Source organism: Ranitomeya variabilis, chromosome 6, assembly GCF_051348905.1.
Source record: "Ranitomeya variabilis isolate aRanVar5 chromosome 6, aRanVar5.hap1, whole genome shotgun sequence".
Classification (NCBI taxonomy): domain Eukaryota; kingdom Metazoa; phylum Chordata; class Amphibia; order Anura; family Dendrobatidae; genus Ranitomeya; species Ranitomeya variabilis.
The window spans coordinates 537,247,938-537,274,465 of record NC_135237.1 but is presented as its reverse complement, the minus strand read 5'-3'; the positions used below and the strand labels follow the sequence as shown (position 1 = coordinate 537,274,465).

At 43.7% G+C, this 26,528-nt stretch overlaps 1 protein-coding gene across 3 annotated transcripts in view; it reads right to left on the bottom strand.

The window, feature by feature from the left end:
• Positions 1-1,199: 1,199 nt before the first annotated feature.
• TAF2 (TATA-box binding protein associated factor 2) overlaps positions 1,200-26,528 on the bottom strand; it is a 175,949-nt gene continuing 150,620 nt past the window's right edge. The window contains exons 25-26 of one of the 3 annotated variants that reach the window (XM_077271131.1): positions 25,261-25,366; positions 1,200-2,049 (exon numbers count right to left, since the gene is read on the bottom strand). In XM_077271131.1, coding sequence (XP_077127246.1) covers positions 1,784-2,049; positions 25,261-25,366 — 372 coding nt within the window. In that variant the 3' untranslated portion in view covers positions 1,200-1,783. The remainder of the gene's footprint in view (positions 2,050-25,260; positions 25,367-26,528) is intronic. The other 2 variants (XM_077271130.1, XM_077271129.1) reach the window with 2 other exon arrangements.

The window sequence follows — 26,528 nt, the reverse complement described above, 5'->3', positions numbered from 1 at the left end:
TTTCTGTAGCAGAGACAGGCAAGCTGGTCAGAGTTGATGAGAAGATGGATGGAGCCAAACACAGGGAAATCCTGGGGGAAAATCTGTTAGAGTCTGCAAAAGACTGAGACTGGGGAATAGGTTGACTTTCTAGCAGGACAAATGACACTGAACCTACAATGGATGGTTTAGATCCATGCATTTTCATGGGTGTGAATGGCCCAGTCACAGTCCAGACCTATATCCCATTGAAAATTTGTGGCAAGACTTGACAATAGCTATTCACAGACATCTCCATCTAATCTCACTGAGCTACAGCGAGGGTGCAAAGATCAAAAGGAAAAAAATTCACCTCTAGATGTGCAAAGCTGACATAGGAGATTGCAAAGTAAGGGGTCTAGCCCATTTTGGCTCTCACTCAAGAGCTGGAGGAAGGCGAGTTTCAATGCCCCTTTTATTTTGGTGCTGGTGCTGTGTGGCGGCCATTGTTGCTGTGGCTTTGTGCTGGTGGGGCCACGCGGTCTGGAGTCAAGGGGACTCAGTCCTGCAGCATGGGTGCTATGGGGCACCAGGCCGTCATCCCCGCTGGTGCATTGCCGCTGTGGTCACCGCCCGAGCAGACCCACTATGAGGTTTGCCGTGACGTGGCAGTGGGCTTCATACAGTCTGATCATAATGTTAAACTAACAACCTCATGTTCAGTTATATAAATTTTTGCCTAGTGGCTTTAGATGAAGATATGATTTTTGGAGGCGCGGTTCTTGCTCTTTTTTTTTTCTTTTTGAGCCAAGGGACATAGGTAATCCTACAAGTATTGACCCAGGGGGCTGAATCCAGATGCTCGTCACAATTTTGAGATTAATATTTTAAACATATTTAGAAAACCATGTATAATTTCCTTTAAACTTTACAAATTACTATTTTGTGTTGGTTTATCACATAAAATCCTAATAAAATACATTAAGATTTGTGGGTGTAACGTGAAAAAAAAAGATTGGAAAAGTTCAAGGGATATGAATACTGTACATATGCACGTGCACAAACGTGTCCTCAAAGAGACCAGCAGCTGTACGTAAGACACCTGCTCTCCATAGAGGTCAACCATGTTTTTGAAATGTCTTTTTTTTCAGTTCTTTTCCAATAATTAATCAAAGGTAAGACAGAGAATAGCTCAGTTAACGAGAACCACAAATGTGCACGTACCCGAAAACACTGATCAAGCTATAATATTGATAGAAACCTGTTGTTCATTGATACGCCCACCCCATCGAATGCTCCTGCTTAAGACACCATGGCTACGGATGCAGGTTTTCTAGTAATACTGCTTTATTTTCCTTTCTAGTAATATAACACTACATGAGAAAGGAAGCCACCTCGGCCTGCCTCACACAGACGAATGGCCTTTCTTGACCCAAGCTTGTAAAAAGTTAGTGGTAACGAGAGATTAGACATTGTTTTCTTAAAAAACAGTTTAATAGACATTGGGTTGTTAAAAAGGTTAAAGACGGCTCCAACTAGCGCTGACAAAGTCAAGATTTATTTTTTTGAACACGCTCCCTAAAAAAAGCTGGAAAGCCCACATAGCCCTTTTACCTAAAATTACTACAAAGTGGGTTTGAAGTTCTCATACAAAAAAACCTCTCAAACTTTGAGACAGAAGGCTAATCTACTCAAAAATAAAGACTATGTCCACACCGACACCGTCTGCAAACCAATGACTGCAACCACATCTACCTTGGTAGAGCACGGATTATTTTTTTGTTGTACATTATTTTGGCCATCTGTCATAGAAGTGGCAGCAAGATCACTCCGAGAGCGAAGGAGAACGGATAGAGCGGCCGCTGGCGGGGCTGTTGGAGAAGGGCGCTGCTTCCCGATCTTTTTCTTTGCTTTCATGCTTGTGCTTGTGTTTATGCTTGTGTTTGTGCTTCTTTTTCTTTTTCTTGTGGTCATGGTGATGATGGTGGTGGTGGTCACTGTGTTTGGACGAGCTGGACTCTTTGATAAAAGACGATAATGGCGTCTGCGGGATAGCAATCATGTGCAAGTCCAAAGAAGATTGTTCCTTGCCTATTTGATAAAAAAAGGAGGGGTAGTTATTGTTAATTTTTTGGAAACAAAAAATAAAATTACAAAAATGTGGGGTACATGATTGGTAGAGCGCAATAGCAAGTTTGGGAAGAAATGTTTTTCTTTTCCAACATTTTTTTCAAAAATGTATCTAAAAGTAAGCAAGAAAGTCATATTTGCTGTACTTTACTGAGACATTTTGGTCTCCAGGGAACAATATATCATATATTCAGGGTCTAAAACTCAATGTATTCCCAGTAGTTGCTGAAGTGATTCCTAGTAATGATTTTCTAGTCTGCCATAAATAGGGCCTAAAAAATTGCTAGATGAAGACCTCATTCACATGACAATCAGATACATGGAAGCCAAACGACGGTTGTTTAATTGCCCATTTATACAGGCCTGATTAGAATTCTCTGTGCACAGTACGGTCATCTATTACTATGGTCTATGGAGCCAGGTGACCGATGGGTCCCTATCCTGGCTTTTCCAAAGGTATCCATGGGGCTCAGGTGACCGGAGGGTCCAAATCCAGACTACCCAAACGTATGCATGGGGCTTAGGTGACTTGTGGGTCCAAATCATGACTACCCCAAACGTATCCATGGGTTCTGCCAAGAACAATGATTCTTAAGCAACCTTAATTTCATCTCACCAGATGAATGAGTATTTTGTTTGTATGTTGGGTGATTACCAACAGGCAGATACTCGGGAAATGAGCACTCTTAGGAATGCTTATTCACGATTAAGGGCCTATCTAAAAGGTCCATAACACAAGATGACCCTCAGGACTCAAAGGGTTCGACAAGTGATCACAATTTTTCCTTACAAATATACTGGATTGATTGCCCCCAATGTACATATTAAATGCATCATAGGACTCAGTCAGATGGAGAACAAGAGTCTTCTCTTTGTCTTTGGAAGTAAAAAAGGAAAGGAAAAGTGCTCAATAGCTTGGAGCAGTTGACTAAAAGCCACGAGACACCTAGTCCTCAGGGTTGTGGAGTCGGAGCCCATTTTGGTGGAGTCGGTGTCATGGAAATTGAGGAGTCGGAGGTTTGGCTTACCGACTCCCCAGCCCAAGCAGGGCTGTGAAGTCGGAGTGGTGGAGTTGGAGTCATGGAAATTGAGGAGTCGGAGGTTTGGCTTACCGACTCCCCAGCCCTGCTCGTCCTGTCCTGACAATCTGCTGCGGAGAAAACACTGATTTTATTGAAACAGCAACACAGCCCAGTACGTGACATCACTGGAATCATGCTGCTCTCAGATTACACAACAAAATCCTGACGACAGATTCTCTTTAAGATATATGTCAGAAGCTTTTTAAGGAATATACGGTAGATGTTCACTTGAAGTATATACTCCAATGTTTATAGGGATTGTCAGAAGATAGATGTATACAATGCAAGTATGAGTAAGTACAATCTCAGAATGTCTGGAGTATCGGATGCCGAAGGAATCGTTCTGCAAACAGCGACTGCTCCTCAAGGACCTTGAGGGTTTTAATGATCTAAGTTGCTGACTTTTTAATGAAATACAATATTTTAGTTCCAGTTAAAACTTTAAACGTAAGCTAATAAACCAGATGGCCTGAGCTCTGATGAGTCATTTTATTTTCCGAACATATGATATTCATCAAGCTGCTGGTAGTTCTCGTGGGGAACTGGCAGACGTGGATTCATGCAGGCAACACTGTGTTTCTATGACATAATTCAGCGTACGCCGCGATTCATCTCTGCGGTGGTCAACACTGTGAATCGGTCGCTCCTCTGCTGACAATCTTAGGAGAGTTTTTAGAATGGGGAGCAGATTCATTAGTCATCAGTAACTTTGGGGGGTATGAAAGGAAAAAATCAAACAACAAAAACACATTTCTACTGTAGTTATAGGTTTGAACAACACATTATCCAATGGGGATAATTCTGGGATTGTTTTTTTTTGCGTTCATTGTTCAGTAAAAATGGCCTGGCAGCAAAATTATACAAGTCATAGCCATGGCCATCATATGGTATGATTACAACAATACCGAACATTATTTTAGTGGTTAAAAAAATAATAAATTAGAAAACTGTAAAAAAAATTTAAGGGCGGTAGGTGGTTTTTGTGCTGCTATTTTCTGAGACATAACTTTTTTTTCCATTTTTTTCTATCAATGAAACTGTGTGAAAGCGTTTTTTTTGGCATGGAGACTTCTATATTTTTCATTAGTGCCATTTTGAGGTACGTATGATGCTTTGATTACTCATTATTGCAATTTTTTGGTGAGGTGGGGAGACCCAAAAACAGGAATTCTGGCATTTCCATTTAATTTTCTTTACAATGTTTACTGCACAAGCAAAATCATTTTACATTTTGATAGATTGGACTTTTTTATATGTGGCAATACTAAATAAGTAGAGGAGAAAACCCGAAATGTAAAGTGCGTGATGCTGAAATCCAAGCACAAATCTCTCCTGGAAGTCCATTTTACAGTTCAAGGAGTTGAGAGAGTGAGAGAACGTGTGAGAGAGAGTGTGAGTGAGAGTGTGAGAGAGAGTGTGAGAGAGAGTGTGAGTGAGTGTATGAGTGAGAAAGAGCAAGTGAGAAAAAGAATGAAATCTGAAATCCTAGAGACCTTCAACAGCACATAGGCACTGTTAATCAACCAGAAGAAAACTAATATCATGGAGTTCTAGAAAAGAAAGCAGAAACCTACAGGCCATCCTACCTTTATGATAGACAACTGTCCACTTACAGAAACCAACAAGTACACCTACCTTGGCCTAGAACTCAGCCAGTCAGGGAGCTTCAAGCAAGCCATAGAGTTAATGAAAGACAAGGCATCCAAAGCCTTCTATGCCATCAGAAGACGTCTGTACCATCTTAAGGCACCAGTAACTGTCTGGCTAAAATCTTTGACTCCATCACTGTCCCAATCCTTCTGTACGCAGTGAAGTCTGGGTCCCAATTTCATACCCAAACTGGTCAAAGTGGGACACTGGGCTGACAAATATTCCACCTAGAGTTCTGCAAGCATCTTCTCCAAGTCCATCGGGGCACATCAAACAGCACCTGCTGAGCAGAGATGGGCAGATCCCTGCTACACCTCGCAATCCAGAAGAAGGCGCTGTCATTCAAAGCTCATCTACAAAGTAGTAGTCCCAGCTCCTACCATCACAAAGCCTTCCTACACCAAGAAGCCCCAGGAAGCCTCCCAACACAAAGTACCCAAAGCCAGCCTGAACAAGATATCAACCTAAATGGCCTGCCAAAAGGCGAAATCCAGAAGATGGTACATAAAGTCAAAGAGGAAAATCTCAGCACCTGGAGGAATGACAAACAAATCCCAGAAACTGACGATATACCAGTACCAGTTTCTAGAGAAACTAGAAAACCCCAAAGAGCGACAGATCCTGAGCCGGTACAGACTGAGCGCCCACAGCCAACTCATCGAATCTGGGCGGCACCGACAGAACTACAAGCCCCAAGAGAGCAGACTCTGCCAGCAGTGCCCCCAGGAGGCCGTGGAGGATGAGGCCCACTTCCTGCTGAGGTGCCTCAAATACTCCGCAGTGAAGGACACTCACTTCAAAAGACTGTCTGATCTCCTCCCAGACTTCACCTCTGTGGAAGAGGAAAGGAAACTGCTGATAATACTGGGGGAAGAGGAAAGAGCAGCGGCTATAGCAATGGAATATGTCAGTGCCTGCCACAGACTAAGAGGAGACTGATATATCATGGACCTCTATACCCCACCCTGGACACGTCCATATCCCCCAACTAAGAGCCTGATATGTCATGCCCATATCCTCTAAAAGGAGCCTGATATATCCTGGACCTCTATATGCCTCCCTACCCGTCTCCCTATTTTTACCATTTGCTTTGGTAATGCTAACATGTACTTAGTCCTGCCAATAAAGCATATTTGAATTTGAGAAAGAGTGTGAGTGAGAGGAGGTGAAAGTGTGGGAGTGAGTGTGATTGAAAGCGTGAAAACGTGTTGAGAGTGTGAGTGAAAGTGTATGAGTGTTCGTGAGAGAGAAAGTGTATGAGTGTTAGTGAGAGAAAGAGTGAGAGAGAGTGTGAGTGAAAGTGTGTGAGTGAGTGTTAGTGAGACAAGAAAACCCTAAATGTAAAGTGTGTATTGCTGAAGTCCAAGCACAAACCTCTCCGGGAAGTCCGTTTTACAGATCAGGGAGTTGAAAGAGTGAGAGACCGTGTGAAAGAGAGAGAGTGTGAGTGAGAGTGTGAGACAGAGTGTGTGTGAGTGAGAAAGAGAGAGAAAGAGAGTGTATGAGTGAGAAAGAGCGAGAAAGAAAGAGGAAAAAGTGTGAGAGAGAGTGAAAGTGTTCGAGAGAGTGTGAGCGAGTGTGATTGAAAGATAGTGAGTGTGCGAGTGAGAGTGTGAGTGAGAGAAATAGTGAGAGAGTGTATGAGTGAAAAAAAGCGAGAGAGAAAGAGTGTGAGTGAGAGAGTGAAAGTGTGTGAAAGAGAATGTGAGTGTGATTGAAAGTGAAAGTGTGTGAGTGAGAGAGTGTGAATGAGAGAAAGTGAGTGAGAGTGTGAGAGAGTGTGAGTGAAAGTGTGTGCTAGTGAGAAAGAATGAGAGTGACAGACAGTGTGAGTGACAGAGTGAGAGAGAGTGTGAGTGAGAAAGAGCTTTCATTTTGTCAATCCTTTCAGTGTCCGGACCGGCTGAGGTTCCCAGTGTTGAGTCAAATTAAGCAGCAGGCTCCACTCCTGGTGGTGCCCTTCCGTGATAGTGTGAGAGTGACAGAGTGTGAGTGAAAGTGTGTGTGAGAGTGAGTGGGAAAGACAGAGTGTGTATGAGTGAGATAGATAGCGAGAAAGAGAAGTGTGAGTGTGTGAGAGTGAAAGTGTGTGAGTGAAAGTGTGTGAGAGTGAAAGTGTGTGAGAGTGGAAGTGTGTGAGAGTGGAAGTGTGTGAGAGTGGAAGTGTGTGAGAGTGGAAGTGTGTGAGAGTGGAAGTGTGTGAGAGATTGTAAGTGTGATTGTAGGAGTGAAAGTATGTGAGAGTGTGAGTGTGAGAGAGTAAAGGCCCCGTCTCACATAGCGATTTACCAACGATCACGACCAGCGATATGACCTGGCCGTGATCGTTGGTAAGTCGTTGTGTGGTCGCTGGGGAGCTGTCACACAGACAGCTCTCTCCCGCGACCAACGATCAGGGGAACGACTTCGGCATCGTTGAAACTGTCTTCAATGATGCCGAAGTCCCCCTGCAGCACCCGGGTAACCAGGGTAAACATCGGGTTACTAAGCGCAGGGCCGCGCTTAGTAACCCGATGTTTACCCTGGTTACCAAAAAAAACAAACAGTACATACTCGCCTTTCGGGGGCCGTCAGGTCCCTTGCCGTCTGCTTCCTGCTCTGACTGACTGCCGTACAGTGAGAGCAGAGCGCAGCGGTGACGTCACTGCTGTGCTGTGCTCTCACTGTACGGCTGCACTCAGTCAGAGCAGGAAGTAGACGGCAAGGGACCTGACGGACATCAGATGGTGAGTATGTACTGTTTGTTTTTTTTTTACATTTACGCTGGTAACCAGGGTAAACATCGGGTTACTAAGCGCGGCCCTGCGCTTAGTAACCCGATGTTTACCCTGGTTACCAGTGAAGACATCGCTGGATCGGTGTCACACACACCGATTCAGCGATGTCAGCGGGACCTCAACGACCAAAAAAAGGTCCAGGCCATTCCGACACGACCAGCGATCTCACAGCAGGGGCCTGATCGCTGGTACGTGTCACACATAGCGAGATCGCTACTGAGGTCGCTGTTGCGTCACAAAACTTGTGACTCAGCAGCGATCTCGCTAGCGATCTCGCTATGTGAGACGGGGCCTTAAGAGTGAGTGAAAGTGTGTGCTGGTGAGAGAAAGAATGAGACAGAGAAAGAGTGTGAGTGAGAGAGAAAGAGTGAGTGTTTGAATGTGAGAGTGTGAGAGAGAAAGAGAAAGTGTGAGAGAAAGAGAGTGTGAAAGAATGTGCATAAGAGAGAAAGAGTGTGTGTGAAGAGAGTGAGACAGGGTGAGAAAGTGTAAGTGAAAGACAGATTTTCCAGCTAATAAGTTCATGTTCAAGCTTGGGTACAGTTTTGGTACCTGAACCAAACTTTGGACTAAAGTTCGGTTAAACTTGATGAACCCGATTTTCCACGGGTCCGCTTATTCCTACAAAAAGTAATTTCTTCTTTTTGTGAAAATGGAAGTGATTCAAACATTTTGCTGCTTGTTGTTTTTGTTTTTTTTAAGTCGACTTGAACATACGATTGTTTGATTGCTTGTTCTATATACTGTAATACTACAGCATTGCAGGGCATAAACTTAAAGGGGTTTTCCCAAGAACAAAAGTTCATTTTAATCAATAGATCTTGGAATAATAATAATTTCCACAATTGGATGTGTTTAACCCCTTCATGACATGTCATGACTCTCCCTTTGATGTGGGCTCCGGTACTGAGAACCGCATCTTTCCTGGCACATGTCAGCTGTTTTGAACAGCTGACATGTGCCTTTAACAGATGGGGGTGGAATCGCAATCCACCTGCAGCTGTTAATCTGTTAGCTGCTACTGTCAAGCTCGGTCGGCGCTCATAGCAAGTGAGCATTTCTGCTACACACAGGCAATCTGATCATCGCCTGTGTGTGGCAGAGGTGATCGGATGATTGCAGCTTCTAGTCTCCCATGAAGACTATTGAAGCAAGTAAAAAAAAAATGTTTTTTAAAAAATACACATATTTGGCATTGCCGTGTTCAGAGTCACTTGATCTATCAATACAGAAAATAATTAATACAATTGTTAAACGGCGTAGTTAAAAAATAAAGTCAAACCACCAAAATTACATTTATTTGATCGCCGCAACATTGCATTAAAATGTAATAACTGGTGATTAAAAAATTGTATCAACACCAAAATGGTATCATTAGCAACGTCAGCTCGGCACGTAAAAAATAAGCCCTCACCCAACCCGAGATCATGGAAAATGACACAAATTTTTTTTTAACAAACTTTGGATTTTTTTTTTCACAACATAAATAAAAAAGAACCTAGACATGTTTGGTATCTACGAACTCGTAATGACCTGAGGAATCATAATGGCTGGTCAGTTTTAGAATTTGGTGAATATGGTAAAAAAAAAAAAAAGTTGTGAAATTTAACTTTTTTTGCAATTTCACCGCACTTGGAATATTTTTCTCGTTTTCCAGTAAATGATATGGTAAAACCAATGATGTACTTCAAAAGTACAACTCCCGCAAAAACAAGGCCTTACATGGCCAGATTGATGGAAAATTAAAAAAGTTATGGCTCTGGGAAGCGGGGGAGCAAAAAACAAACGCAAAAAAGTGCTGTGGCGTGAAGGGGTTAAATAAAATGTTCCTGTGCTGAGATAATCTTATAAATGTGCCCCTGCTGTGTAATGGCTGTGTCTGACGGTACAGGAACAAGGTCTGATCATACCACAGCTCCTGGGTAGGGCGGGGAAACAAACTATACAGACATTACCGAACCGGATCGCAAATGATTCTTTCTTTTAACCCCTTAATCCCATATGACGTACTATCCCATCAAGGTGACCTGGGACTTAATTACCAGTGACGGGATAGTACGTCATACGCGATCGGCCGCGCTCACGGGGGGAGCGCGGCCGATCGCGGCCAGGTGTCGGCTGCATATCGCAGCTGACATCCGGCACTATGTGCCAGGAGCAGTCACGTACCGCCCCCGGCACATTAACCCCCGGCACACCGCGATCAAACATGATCGCAGTGTACCAGCGGTATAGGGAAGCATCGCGCAGGGAGGGGGCTCCCTGCGGGCTTCCCTGAGACCCCCGGAGCAACGCGATGTGATCGCGTTGCTGCGAGGGTCTCCTACCTCCTTCCTCGCTGCAGGTCTCGGATCCAAGATGGCCGCGGCATCCGGGTCCTGCAGGGAGAAAGGTGGCTTACCGAGCGCCTGATCAGAGCAGACGCTGGTAAGCCTGCACCGATGTAAGTGAGATCGGTGATCTGACAGAGTGCTGTGCACACTGTCAAATCATTGATCTGTAATGTCCCCCCCTGGGACAAAGTAAAAAAAAAATTTTTCCACATGTGTAAGAAAAAAAAAAAAAAAAAAAAAAATCCTAAATAAATAATAATAAAAAATATATATTATTCCCATAAATACATTTCTTTATCTAAATAAAAAAAACAAAACAATAAAAGTATTTTTAGCATCGCCGCGTCCGTAACGACCCAACCTATAAAACTGCCCCACTAGTTAACCCCTTCAGTAAACACCGTAAGAAAAAAAAAAAAAAAAACGAGGCACAACACAACGCTTTATTACCATACCGCCAAACAAAAAGTGGAATAACACGCGATCAAAAAGACAGATATAAATAACCATGGTACCGCTGAAAACGTCATCTTGTCCCGCAAAAAACAAGCCGCCATACAGCATCATCATCAAAAAAATAAAAAAGTTATAGTCCTGAGAATAAAGCGATACCAAAATAATTATTTTTTCTATAAAATAGTTTTTATCGTATAAAAGCGCCAAAACATAAAAAAATGATATAAATGAGGTATCTCTGTAATCGTACTGACCCGAAGAATAAAACTGCTTTATCAATTTTACCAAACGCGGAACGGTATAAACGCCTCTCCCAAAAGAAATTCATGAATAGCAGGTTTTTGGTCATTCTGCCTCACAAAAATCGGAATAAAAAGTGATCAAAAATGGTCACGTGTCCGAAAATGTTACCAATAAAAACGTCAACTCGTCCCGCAAAAAACAAGACCTCAAATGACTCTGTGGAGCAAAATGTTGAAAAGTTATAGGTCTCAAAATGTGGAGACGCAAAAACTTTTTTGCTATAAAAAGCGTCTTTTAGTGTGTGACAGCTGCCAATCATAAAAATCCGATATAAAAAAACGCTATAAAAGTAAATCAAACCCCCCTTCATCACCCCTTTAGTTAGGGAAAAATAATAAAATTAAAAAAATGTATTTATTTCCATTTTCCCATTAGAGCTAGGGTTAATGTTAGGGCTAGGGTTGGGGCTAAAGTTAGGGTTAGGGTTTGGATTACATTTACGGTTTGGATTAGGGTTGGGATTAGAATTATGGGTGAGTCAGGGCTAGGGGTGTGGTTAGGGTTACCATTGGGATTAGGGTTAGGGGTGTGTTTGGGTTAGGGTTTCAGGTAGAATTGGGGAGTTTCCACTGTCCAGGCACATCAGGGGCTCTCCAAACGCGACATGGCGTCCAATCTCAATTCCAGCCAATTCTGCGTTGAAAAAGTAAAACAGTGCTCCTTCCCTTCCGAGCTTTCCCGTGCGCCCAAAAAGGGGTTTACCCCAACATATGGGTTATCAGCGTACTCGGGACAAATTGAACAAGAACTTCTGGGGTCCAAGTTCTCTTGTTATCCTTGGGAAAATAAAAATTTGGGGGGCTAAAAATCATTTTTGTGGGAAAAAAAGATGTTTTATTTTCACGGCTCTGCGTTATAAACTGTAGTGAAACACTTGTTGGTTCAAAGTTCTCACAACACATCTAGATAAGTTCCTTGGGAGGTCTAGTTTCCAATATGGGGTCACTTGTGGGGGTTTGTACTGTTTGGGTACATCAGGGGCTCTGCAAATGCAACGTGACGGCTGCGGACCAATCCATTTAAGTCTGCATTCCAAATGGCGCTCCTTCCCTTCCGAGCTCTGTCATGCGCCCAAACAGTGGTTCCCCCCACATATGGGGTATCAGCATACTCAGGACAAATTGTACAACAACGTTTGGGGTCTAATTTATCCTGTTACCCTTGTCAAAATACAAAACTGGGGGCTAAAAAATCATTTTTGTGAAAAAAAAAAGAATTTTTATTTTCACGGCTTTGCGTTATAAACTGTAGTGAAACACTTGGGGGTTCAAAGTTCTCACAACACATCTAGATAAGTTCCTTTGGAGGTCTAGTTTCCAATATGGGGTCACTTGTGGGGGGTTTGTACTGTTTGGGTACATCAGGGGCTCTGCAAATGCAACGTGACAGCTGCTGACCAATCCATTTAAGTCTGCATTCCAAATGGCCCTCCTTCCCTTCCGAGCTCTGTCATGCGCCCAAACAGTGGTTCCTCCCCACATATGGGGTATCAGCGTACTCAGGACAAATTGGACAACAAATTTTGGGGTCCAATTTATTCTGTTACCCTTGTAGAAATACAAAGCTGGGGGCTAAAAAAATCATTTTTGTGAATTTTTTTTTTTTTATTTTCACGGCTCTGCGTTATAATCTGTAGTGAAACACTTGGGGGTTCAAAGCTCTCAAAACACATCTAGATAAGTTCCTTAGGGGGTCTACTTCCAAAATGGTGTCACTTGTAGGGGGTTTCAGTGTTTAGGCACATCAGGGGCTCTCCAAACGCAACATGGCGTCCCATCTCAATTCCAGTCAATTTTGCATTGAAAAGTCAAATGGCGCTCCTTCCCTTCCAAGCTCTGCCATGCGCCCAAACAATGGTTTACACCCACATATGGGGTATCAGCGTACTCAGGACAAATTGCACAACATTTTTTGGGGGTCCAATTTCTTCTCTTACCCTTGGGAAAATAAAAAATTTGGGGCGAAAAGATCATTTTTGTGAAAAAATATGATTTTTTATTTTTACGACTCTGCATTATAAACTTCTGTGAAGCACTTGGTGGGTCAAAGTGCTCACCACACATCTAGATAAGTTCCTTAGGGGGTCTACTTTCCAAAATGGTGTCACTTGTAGGGGGTTTCAATGTTTAGGCACATCAGGGGCTCTCCAAACGCAACATGGCATCCCATCTCAATTCCAGTCAATTTTGCATTGAAAAGTCAAATGGCGCTCCTTTCCTTCCGAGCTCTGCCATGCACCCAAACAGTGGTTTACCCCCACATATGGGGTATCAGTGTACTCAGGACAAATTGTACAACAGCTTTGGGGGGCCATTTTCTCCTGTTATCCTTGGTAAAATAAAACAAATTGGAGCTGAAATACATTTTGTGTGAAAAAAAGTTAAATGTTCATTTTTATTTAAACATTCCAAAAATTCCTGTGAAACACCAGAAGGGTTAATAAACTTCTTGAATGTGGTTTTGAGCACCTTGAGGGGTGCAGTTTTTAGAATGGTGTCACACTTGGGTATTTTCTATCATATAGACCCCTCAAAATGACTTCAAATGAGATGTGGTCCCTAAAAAAAAAATGGTGTTGTAAAAATGAGAAATTTCTGGTCAAATTTTAAACCTTATAACTCCCTAACAAAAAAAAATTTTGGTTCCAAAATTGTGCTGATGTAAAGTAGACATGTGGGAAATGTTACTTATTAAGTATTTTGCGTGACATATATCTGTGATTTAAGAGCATAAAAATTCAAAGTTGGAAAATTGTGAAATTTTCAAAATTTTCGCCAAATTTCTGTTTTTTTTCACAAATAAACGCAAGTTATATCGAATAAATTTTACCACTAACATGAAGTACAATATGTCACGAGAAAACAATGTCAGAATCGCCAAGATCCGTCAAAGCGTTCCAGAGTTATAGCCTCATAAAGGGACAGTGGTCAGAATTGTAAAAATTGGCCCGGTCATTAACGTGCAAACCACCCTCGGGGCTTAAGGGGTTAAAGTAAAACATTGTTTAAAAACAGGCAGGGAAATGTAGTGTGTTACAAAAAGAATCAGCTGTGATCCCGTGCCGTAATGTCTGCAGACTCTTTTGCTTCTACACCTGCCCAGGAGCTGTGGTATGATCAGACCATGGTCCTGCACTGTCTCACACGGCCATTACACAGTACACAGCAGGAGCACATGTATCAGATTATCTCGGCACAGGAACATTTTATTTAAACACATCCAACTGTGAAAGTTATTACTATTCCAAGATCTACTGATTAAAATTAAGATTAGTTCATGGGAAAATCCCCTATAAAGAAGCCCTCCTCCTCTCCCAAGTTTTTATTCTCTTCATATATTGCAGACATCATACTGTATAGCACTGTGTACTAACAATTGCTTATTTTGCCTTTCTACCCAGATAATTCTTCCCTTTTCCATTGGGTCTATGACGTGAGGTGATTAATAACGGACGCGCTGAATCCTTCTAAGTTCTAGGTAGAAACAGGAGGCAAATTTTTCCTGTATGAGTCTAAGGTCGCTGCAAAAGAATGTCAGGGGGAGGAGGGAGCAGATGGGTCCGGAGTTGAAAAAAATGATTTCTGCAAGGACAAAATACTTCCCGTTTCTACATATAGCAGAGTGAAGTATTGCAGTGTAGAGGCACCGGAAAAGGTCAGAGAGGCCCGCGCCTGCGCAACAGGGCAGAGAAGTGCGCCTGCTCAGGAGCGCCATGCCGAGCTGACTGTGTGGATGATAAAGGGACGCGTCACCCACATGTAGCAAGCAGTAGGACGGTATCCCAAGAAGATGGGAGGCGCCGGGCCAAGAAGAGCGACACTCCTTGGACTGGACCGCCTCGCAGGTGATTATAATAAAAGTATTTTTTTAATTTCTTCCAGGTCGGGTTGGGGGCAGATATATAGTATTATAGAATGCTGTATATCAGCCCTGAAAACGGTGGCCGTATCTTAGGCTATGTTCACATTTGCGTTGCGTCGGGCGCAGGTTCGGCGACGCATAGCGACGCATGCGTCCCTATATTTAACATGGGGGCGCATGGACATGCGTTGTCTTGCGTTTTGTGACGCATGCGTCATTTTTGGCGCAAGCGTCAGGGAGCAGAGGACGCTGCATGATGCAGTTTTTTTGCGCCAAAAATCATGCCAAAAATGGACGCATGCATCACAAAACAATGCGTTTTGCATGCGTTGTGCGTTGCGTCCCCGACGCAACGCCCAACAACGCAAATGTGAACGTAGCCTTATATAGACCAAACCTGGTGACAGGTTCCCCTGAAGAGGATAACAATTTTGATGGGAGCGCTTCTTTAATGATGATGTCCTATGAAGCCCAGCAGGACATCATGGGAGAATGAAGATGTCGGTGAGAGGGCAAATCCAGTGGCATACAGCCACTGCTATGGGGCCCATGATCTGGGGGGGGCCCAGTGTCAGCGCCTGCACCGGGCCCCCTCTATGCCCATCAGCACAGAATGATAAGGGTGAAAACGTCTGCTGACGCTCCCTCCTCCATCATCACTACTCACTCTGATGGCTGGAGGGGGACTGCATTATATTGTATGAAGGGCCATGGGGGTGCATTATATTGTATGGAGGGCCATGGGGGTGCACTATATTGTATGGAGGGCCATGGGGGTGCATTATATTGTATGGAGGGCCATGGGGGTGCATTATATTGTATGGAGGGCCATGGGGGTGCATTATATTGTATGGAGGGTCATGGGGGTGCACTATATTGTATGGAGGGCCATGGGGGTGCATTATATTGTATGGAGGGCCATGGGGGTGCATTATATTGTATGAAGGGCCATGGGGGTGCATTATATAGTATGGAGGACCATGGGGGTGCATTATATAGTATGGAGGGCCATGGGGGTGCATTATATTGTATGGAGGGTCATGGGGGTGCACTATATTGTATGGAGGGCCATGGGGGTGCATTATATTGTATGGAGGGCCATGGGGGTGCATTATATTGTATGAAGGGCCATGGGGGTGCATTATATTGTATGAAGGGCCATGGGGGTGCACTATATTGTATGGAGGGCCATGGGGGTGCATTATATTGTATGGAGGGTCATGGGGGTGCACTATATTGTATGGAGGGCCATGGGGGTGCATTATATTGTATGGAGGGCCATGGGGGTGCATTATATTGTATGAAGGGCCATGGGGGTGCATTATATTGTATGAAGGGCCATGGGGGTGCACTATATTGTATGGAGGGCCATGGGGGTGCATTATATTGTATGGAGGGCCATGGGGGTGCATTATATTGTATGAAGGGCCATGGGGGTGCACTATATTGTATGGAGGGCCATGGGGGTGCATTATATTGTATGGAGGGCCATGGGGGTGCATTATATTGTATGGAGGGCCATGGGGGTGCATTATATTGTATGAAGGGCCATGGGGGTGCACTATATTGTATGGAGGGCCATGGGGGTGCATTATATTGTATGGAGGGCCATGGGGGTGCATTATATTGTATGGAGGACCATGGGGGTGCATTATATTGTATGAAGGGCCATGGGGGTGCATTATATTGTATGAAGGGCCATGGGGGTGCACTATATTGTATGGAGGGCCATGGGGGTGCACTATATTGTATGGAGGGCCATGGGGGTGCATTATATTGTATGGAGGGCCATGGGGGTGCATTATATTGTATGAAGGGCCATGGGGGTGCATTATATTGTATGGAGGGCCATGGGGGTGCACTATATTGTATGGAGGGCCATGGGGGTGCATTATATTGTATGGAGGGCCATGGGGGTGCATTATATTGTATGGAGGGCCATGGGGGTGCATTATATTGTATGGAGGGTCATGGGGGTGCACTATATTGTATGGAGGGCCATGGGGGTGCATTATATTGTATGGAGGGCCATGGGGGTGCATTATATTGTATGAAGGGCCATGGGGGTGCATTATATAGTATGGAGGACCATGGGGGTGCATTATATAGTATGGAGGGCCATGGGGGTGCATTATATTGTATGGAGGGTCATGGGGGTGCACTATATTGTATGGAGGGCCATGGGGGTGCATTATATTGTATGGAGGGCCATGGGGGTGCATTATATTGTATGAAGGGCCATGGGGGTGCATTATATTGTATGAAGGGCCATGGGGGTGCACTATATTGTATGGAGGGCCATGGGGGTGCATTATATTGTATGGAGGGTCATGGGGGTGCACTATATTGTATGGAGGGCCATGGGGGTGCATTATATTGTATGGAGGGCCATGGGGGTGCATTATATTGTATGAAGGGCCATGGGGGTGCATTATATTGTATGAAGGGCCATGGGGGTGCACTATATTGTATGGAGGGCCATGGGGGTGCATTATATTGTATGGAGGGCCATGGGGGTGCATTATATTGTATGAAGGGCCATGGGGGTGCACTATATTGTATGGAGGGCCATGGAGGTGCATTATATTGTATGGAGGGCCATGGGGGTGCATTATATTGTATGGAGGGCCATGGGGGTGCATTATATTGTATGAAGGGCCATGGGGGTGCACTATATTGTATGGAGGGCCATGGGGGTGCATTATATTGTATGGAGGGCCATGGGGGTGCATTATATTGTATGGAGGACCATGGGGGTGCATTATATTGTATGAAGGGCCATGGGGGTGCATTATATTGTATGAAGGGCCATGGGGGTGCACTATATTGTATGGAGGGCCATGGGGGTGCATTATATTGTATGAAGGGCCATGGGGGTGCATTATATTGTATGGAGGGCCATGGGGGTGCATTATATTGTATGAAGGGCCATGGGGGTGCACTATATTGTATGGAGGGCCATGGGGGTGCACTATATTGTATGGAGGGCCATGGGGGTGCATTATATTGTATGGAGGGCCATGGGGGTGCATTATATTGTATGGAGGACCATGGGGGTGCATTATATTGTATGGAGGACCATGGGGGTGCATTATATTGTATGGAGGACCATGGGGGTGCATTATATAGTATGGAGGACCATGGGGGTGCATTATATTGTATGGAGGACCATGGGGGTGCATTATATTGTATGAAGGGCCATGGGGGTGCATTATATTGTATGAAGGGCCATGGGGGTGCATTATATTGTATGAAGGGCCATGGGGGTGCACTATATTGTATGGAGGGCCATGGGGGTGCATTATATTGTATGAAGGGCCATGGGGGTGCATTATATTGTATGGAGGGTCATGGGGGTGCACTATATTGTATGGAGGGCCATGGGGGTGCATTATATTGTATGAAGGGCCATGGGGGTGCACTATATTGTATGGAGGGCCATGGGGGTGCATTATATTGTATGAAGGGCCATGGGGGTGCACTATATTGTATGGAGGGCCATGGGGGTGCATTATATTGTATGGAGGGCCATGGGGGTGCATTATATTGTATGAAGGGCCATGGGGGTGCACTATATTGTATGGAGGGCCATGGGGGTGCACTATATTGTATGGAGGGCCATGGGGGTGCATTATATTGTATGGAGGACCATGGGGGTGCATTATATTGTATGAAGGGCCATGGTGGTGCATTATATTGTATGAAGGGCCATGGGGGTGCACTATATTGTATGGAGGGCCATGGGGGTGCATTATATTGTATGAAGGGCCATGGGGGTGCACTATATTGTATGGAGGGCCATGGGGGTGCATTATATTGTATGGAGGGCCATGGGGGTGCATTATATTGTATGGAGGACCATGGGGGTGCATTATATTGTATGGAGGACCATGGGGGTGCATTATATTGTATGGAGGACCATGGGGGTGCATTATATAGTATGGAGGACCATGGGGGTGCATTATATTGTATGGAGGACCATGGGGGTGCATTATATTGTATGAAGGGCCATGGGGGTGCATTATATTGTATGAAGGGCCATGGGGGTGCATTATATTGTATGAAGGGCCATGGGGGTGCACTATATTGTATGGAGGGCCATGGGGGTGCATTATATTGTATGGAGGGCCATGGGGGTGCATTATATTGTATGGAGGACCATGGGGGTGCATTATATTGTATGGAGGACCATGGGGGTGCATTATATAGTATGGAGGACCATGGGGGTGCATTATATTGTATGGAGGACCATGGGGGGTGCATTATATTGTATGGAGGGCCATGGGGGGTGCATTATATAGTATGGAGGGCCATGGGGGTGCATTATATAGTATGGAGGACCATGGGGGTGCATTATATTGTATGGAGGACCATGGGGGTGCATTATATTGTATGGAGGGCCATGGGGTTTGCATTATATTGTATGGGGCACCTTGTGTGGTGCATTACATTGTATGGAGGACCATGGGGGTGCATTATATTGTATGGGGCACTGTGGGTGGTGCATTATATTGTATGGGGAACCATGGGGGGTGCATTATATTGTATGGAGGACCATGGGGGGTGCATTATATTCTATGGAGCACCATGCAGAGTGCATTATACTATATGTAGGTTATGAGGGGCGCATTATACTATATGGAGGATTATGGGGGGCGCATTATACTATATGGAGGATTATAGGGGGCAAATTATACTAACTGGAAGGTTATGTGGGGCCATTATAATATTTGGAGGGTTATGTGGGGTGACATAATACTGTATGCAAGCAATTATACAGTGTGAAGGTTTGTGTGGGCTCCATCATACTGTGTGGAGGGCTAGTGCGGGCCATTATACAGTGTGGGGATATTATACTCAATGTAGGCCCATTATATTGTAGGGCTGTGTGGGGTCACAGTTGGGCAATCGCACTGTGTTGTGGTCACCATACTTTGCCTTGGGAGTACAACAGGGTCAACATACTGTTGAGGCTAATGTGGAGGACTTCACTGTGTGGGTACCATACTGTGTTTGAGGGGGGCACTAATGTTTGCATCACACTTTATTAGGGCAATGAAAGAGGAATCTAGAACTTCAGCAGGATGAAAATAACAATATAAAGGCTGGAAAGCTGTGAGATATGCTCTTTTTTTCTTTTATTTTGGGAGGGTGGCCCAATTAGAACTTCTGCTATGGGGCCCCATGAGATTTACAGTATGTATGCCCCTGGGGCCTTCAGTAATGTTATGGCTGGCATGGCAAACTATTGACTCCCTGAGATTGCATTGTGGTGGTGCCAATGGGTGTACCACAAAAATGCCACCGAGAGTGATTGACATTAGCATTGAAACAGTTAAACCGCAAATAAATCAGTAGCTAGCAATAGATGCTGGCTGTACAACACATCCACATCCAATGTGTGAGGTGCAGGCTCAGCTCCTGAGCCCGCACCATCAACCCACATGCAACATGACCTATATAATCCTGAAAGTTTCTCTGCCTCCATGCAGCGTGGGTGCCAGCTCTTTTACACAGCCGACACTCAGTAACTGATACAACCTGAGCTAACAGTCTGTGTTCACTTAATCCCTTAAATGCTGCTAGCAAGCATGCCAGTTTGTTATAGCTTGGCTTTAACATGGTGGCCATCACTTCTAAAAGCCCATACGGGCTGCATATTGGCAGCTGTGGCAGTAAGGGGCCTTCTGACTGTCTCCTTACATGCAAAGAGAAATCTCCTAGGAAGCCCATATTCCTGTAGACCAGTGATTTCACAATACACTGCAATACCATAGTATTTCAATGTACAATAGCAATCAAGCAATCACCCCTTCAAGCTCCCTAATTAAAAATGAAAAAAACAAAACAAAAAAAAACCCCTTTAAAAAAAATGTCAAAGTATAATTAAAAAAAAAGGAAAAGTTTAGTTTAGCTCACCCCCCCCCCCCCTTTTCCTTCAACTGAAAATAGCAAAATTTGGTATCACGGCATGTGTAATCACCTGTACTAATAAAATATAAGAATATTTACCCTATACGTTAAAAGCCAAAACAAACAAACAAAAAAAAAAAAAAAAGACAAGAGTTCCTAAAAGAATGCAATTCAAAGCAATCAAAAAGGTAGTTTGCAGCTCAAAATGGTATAAGTAAAAAAAATGAGTCCTTACACAAAAAAAGGCATACACTTAATTTTTTTTTTTTTTTTCTTTTACAAAGCTGATTTTCTTTTTACGCACTTATAAAATAAATAAATAAACTATATGCTTAATATTGACTTGGGACCAGGACTCCCCTTTAAAATGTGTGTTTTTCAAAACACTCCCTTTCCAACTTTTCCCTCTACATGTATTTATGTAAGATTTGTATTGGAAAGGGGTTTTTTTTGGAATATATTTTTCCCGAACCCTCTGACCGGAGGCTTGGACGCTGCCGCCTTTCATCTAGTGCTTGGATAGTTGGCCCCAGTTCAGCTTTACCTTCCCTCTGATTTTCTTCATATATTTTTTTTCTCATCTCCACTGAAGCGGTCATCTAATATTTCCCCATCTGTTCTCACTTTCCCGGAGTTTTCTGCTGAGGTCAGCGATGACCACGTGAGCCCCTTTTATGAAGTCCAGGTGTTTTCTCGAAGTCCTGAGCGGGGCCTAAATCACATATGTTACCTACAAAGAAGGCTCCTCTGGGGCGAACATGTGGTTTTTGCAGGACCTTTGAACTGATCCTTCAGGTCTTCTTCCGAAAGGAAGCCTGTTCTTAAGTAAACTTTTTTCTTAACCCCCTCATGACCTTTACTTGAAAGGGTGGACAGAAAAAAAACCAAAACAATGAAAAACCCAACAGCGATATGGAAAGTTCGAAGCTCAACAACAAAGCTTTGCAGGAAGAAGATCGGAAATGGATGCATTCTAGTTACAGAACCTAGATACTATCACTAATATTTCCCTGCAACATAAGGGAAATAATGTAAATAGACTTCCATGAGACAAAAGGGTTCTAAGGTTACATTCACATAATGCGTTTTCAATACATTTTTTACAAGTTCCTATTTTGTATAGGCGTGTTCTGCAGTACCTGGGAGCGGCCTCTACACAATGGAATAAAGCTGCACTTAGCAGCTCAGTTCCGTGTTTACGTCCGTCCCCTGCTAGACCTTATCACAGCTGATCGGTTGGGGTGCCGGGTGTCAGACCCTTACCAATCTCATATCGATGACCCATTCTATGACCAAAAAAACCCCCTGTAAACCTGGCCTAAAGGTGAGACCACCTACGGTGCCAGTCACACTTGGCCAAAATACTGCGCAGCCTTTAGCCACTATGTGTTGTGAGTTTCAGTCCAGCCAGCAGACATATTTGGTCTCCCGCTATGGCCACACTTAATAGCCAAGTCTTAAATCAGCACATAAGCCCCTACTTATTGAGCTGCTGATCACAGTCTCTTTATTCCATTAGCACTTTCTATCTCACCACAATGTTATGTGCATCTGGTTCGTTCTTGGGGGCAAACCTTAATTATCGCTTTGGAAACAGTGAGAAGATCAATTTGCTGTATTAATTAACCTGGTAGTGATGGCTCGCTTTTCTACAATGCTCTATTTCCTTTACAAGAATATCTGATAAAAAACATACACGGGCAGAGCTGTCGTTTCTCAAGTGGTTTTCTAGGAAAAAAAAAAGAAAGAAAAAAAACCATTTCCCTTTAATGAGTATTCAGCGCCTCCGTTACTTTTATTATTTTTTTAGTTCGCCTACTGCCCCCTGCATTTATTGTTTACACCACTAAATTCCTGCCAGCTATCCCTCTGTGCCTCTAAACTAAGTTTTTAGCTTCTCTGAAAGTCGTATCTGCCCCACAGCTCTCACACTCCCACATTCAGTAACTGCCCACTACACCTACAAAGCGCCATCCTGAGACTCCTAGACAGTCTCAAGATGGATAAATCACAGCACACACGGTTTCTGCTTCCTAACAATTCCTTCCACTTCACCTACTTTGTGCTATCACAATACTTTCTTGCTGCCTCAAAATTGCCGCATTTCCCATAATTCCTGATTTCCTCCCTCCTGGTTCAGATACTGTCACATGTAATATATTCCTTTACAGAAATGTAATCAAGCGCCCAGCACCACCCTCTCTGGCCACTGCTGAGAAGATCACTATTCTCTGTGGAGCCTGCATTGCTTCTGTGACTTCAGCTTTCCCTCCCTGACTGTAAAACAGAGGGTCACAGGTTGTGTCTCCCATTATATCACTATTCTGCACACACTGCTCGGAGAGCGGCTGACTGCACTCCAGGGCTGGGCTTGACTGATGGGCTACGCTCATTAAATAAACCAGTGAGACAACTAACCGACGTGTAATGTAAAAGGTGGACAGCTTGTTGAAAAAGGTGGATGGCTTGTTGAAAAAGGTGGATGGCTTGTTGAAAAAGGTGGATGGCTTCTAGTAAAAGGTGGATGGCTTCTTGAAAAAGGTGGATGGCTTCTTGAAAAAGGTGGATGGCTTCTTGAAAAAGGTGGATGGCTTCTTGAAAAAGGTGGATGGCTTCTAGTAAAAGGTGGATGGCTTCTAGTAAAAGGTGGATGGCTTCTTGAAAAAGGCGGACAGCTTCTTGAAAAAGGCGGACGGCTTCTTGAAAAAGGCGGACGGCTTCTAGTAAAAGATGGATGGCTTCTAGTTAAAGGTGGATGGCTTCTAGTTAAAGGTGGATGGCATCTTGAAAAAGGTGGATGGCTTCTTGTTAAAGGTGGATGGCTTCTAGTAAAAGATGGATGGCTTCTAGTTAAAGGTGGATGGCTTCTAGTTAAAGGTGGATGGCTTCTTGTTAAAGGTGGATGGCTTCTTGTTAAAGGTGGATGGCTAATTGTTAAAGGTGGATGGCTTCTTTTTAAAGGTGGATGGCTTCTTTTTAAAGGTGGATGGCTTCTTGAAAAAAGGGGATGGCTTTATGTCAAAGGTGGATGGCTAACTGTTAAAGGTGGATGGCTTTTAGTTAAAGGTGGATGGCTTCTAGTAAAAGATGGATGGCTTCTAGTTAAAGGTGGATGGCTTCTAGTTAAAGGTGGATGGCTTCTTGTTAAAGGTGGATGGCTTCTTGTTAAAGGTGGATGGCTTCTTGAAAAAGGTGGATGGCTTCTAGTTAAAGGTGGGTGACTTCTTGTTAAAGGTGGAGGGCTTCTAGTTAAAGGTGGATGGCTTCTAGTTAAAGGTGGATGACTTCTTGTTAAAGGTGGATGGCTAATTGTTAAAGGTGGATGGCTTCTAGTTAAAGGTGGATGGCTTCTAGTTAAAGGTGGATGGCTTCTTGTTAAAAGTGGATGGCTTCTTGTTAAAAGTGGATGGCTTCTTGTTAAAGGTGGATGACTTCTTGTTAAAGGTGGATGGCTAATTGTTAAAGGTGGATGGCTTCTAGTTAAAAGTGGATGGCTTCTTGTTAAAAATGGATGGCTTCTTGTTAAAGGTGGATGGCTTCTTGTAAGGGACAAAGGATTTAAAGGACTAGAGAATAACATTTTGACAGCATTTTACTACATGGTAAGGGAGGGATAAAACTCGCTTCTGGTTTAGGAGATAGCAGCTCAGAAGTCTTAAGAATTGTGAATTCAGCTTTGGAGAATGGAGCAGGCTGTAAATTAGGATCAGTGCAAAGGTAAGAAATGTAAATGTTACAAAGCAACGTAAAATTTTGTAAATGTCAAAATACACGTTCTTTCACACAAAAGCTGTAGAATAGCAAAGTCTTGCTAAAAAGATATCTAATATTCCCAAGAACAGTCCCCATTTCTCATTCTCTGTAACTTGTCATCAGCTCTGTTTGAGTTGGAGGGTTCTTATTCATCAGCATTCTACTGGCACAGTAGGTACTGGGACTTCTTTTTAATCACTTCCCAACATGAATGGCACAGAACTGAAAGATCAAATCTCTGTTATGTCTGTATGTATTTTGAAAGACAGTAGAGCAGGAGCAGTGAAAGACCCGCACTCAATTCCTGAAGAAAGACAAAAAACGCCCCCACTACCTGTAGAGATATAGATCCTTCCCCACTTCTATAAGAAAAACAAAAACCCACCCCCACTTCATATACAGAGACAAAGCTCTGCACCAACTTGTTGTAAAGAGACAAAGTCTAGCCCCCACCTCCTATTCAAAGAAAAAGACCCACCCGACTCCCTGTAGAGACAATGCCCCGCCTCCACTTCATTGAGACAAAGCCCCGCCCCTACTTCCGGGCGTGAGTCAAAATTTCTGCCCCCACTTCCTGTCAAGAGACAAAGTCCCACCCAGACTTCCTGTTGAGAGATAAAGTCCCACCAGTCCTTAATTACTGGCAGCATTTGTGCTACTGGAGACAACTAAACTTGACAGACAGATTTTAAAGGGAACCTGTCACCTGAATTTGGCAGGACCTGTTTTGGGTCATATGGGCGGGGTTTTGGGGTGTGTGATTCACCCTTTCCTTACCTGCTTTCTGCATGCTGACCGCAATATTGCCTTGCGCTGGCGTGTACTCCGGAGGACAGAGAATGAACTTCAATCAAATATTGCGGCCAGCATGCAGCCAGCGGGTAAGGAAAGGGTGAATCAAACACCCGAAAACCCCGCCCATATGACCCAAAACAGGTCCCGTCAAATTCAGGTGACAGGTTCCCTTTAAGCTGTAAGACCATATAAATTTTGGAGATGCCCGAGACCACATACATAAGGTAATTAAGGAAAAATCCATTCTACCTGGGGTTGAGGGTCTTTCCAACATGTTTAAATGATGATATATGAAAGCTTGGCTATCATGTACGGTGTCCATGTCAATTTCTTCCTCTTCTTGTGAGTTTGCGAACTGAGAGGAAAAAAAAAACAACTTATTAATATATTATTCCATGAAAGGTGCTACACAGTCCTGTACTTACTAATGTATTGACTTAAGCGATGAGGTCACTGCCTCCTACAAGATCAACAGACTCTTGTACTGCTGCAATCATTGACGTTATGATTTCTTTTAAATCTATGTGTAATGTGATTTTAGGTGGGCAGATACAGTCATGGCCAAAAGTATTCACACCGCTGCAATTCTGTCAGATAATACTCAGTTTCTTCCTGAAAATGATTGCAAACACAAATTCTTTGGTATTATTATCTTCATTTAATTTGTCTTAAATGAAAAAAACACAAAAATAATTGTCCTAAAGCCAAATTGGATATAATTCCACACCAAACATAAAAAAGGGGGTGGACAAAAGTATTGGCACTGTTCGAAAAATCATGTGATGCTTCTCTAATTAGTGTAATTAACAGCGCCTGTAACTTACCTGTGGCACCTAACAGGTGTTGGTAATAACTAAATCACACTTGCAGCCAGTTGACATGGATTAAAGTTGACTCAACCTCTGTCCTGTGTCCTTGTGTGTACCACATTGAGCATGGAGAAAAGAAAGAAGACCAAAGAACTGTCTGAGGACTTGAGAAACCAAATTGTGAGGAAGAATGAGCAATCTCAAGGCTACAAGTCCATCTCCAAAGACCTGAATGTTCCGGTGTCTACCGTGCACAGTGTCATCAAGAAGTGTAAAGCCCATGGCACTGTGGCTAACCTCCCTAGATGTGGACGGAAATCAAAAATTGACAAGAGATTTCAACGCAAGATTGTGCGGATGTTGGATAAAGAACCTCGACTAACATCCAAACAAGTTCAAGCTGCCCTGCAGTCCGAGGGTACAACAGTGTCAACCCGTACTATCCGTCAGCGTCTGAATGAAAAGGGACTGTATGGTAGGAGACCCAGGAAGACCCCACTTCTTACCCCAAGACATAAAAAAGCCAGGCTGGAGTTTGCCAAAACTTACCTGAAAAAGCCTAAAACGTTTTGGAAGAATGTTCTCTGGTCAGATGAGACAAAAGTCGAGCTTTTTGGGCAAAGGCATCAAGATAGAGTTTACAGGAGAAAAAAAGAGGCATTCAAAGAAAAGAACACGGTCCCTACAGTCAAACATGGCGGAGGTTCC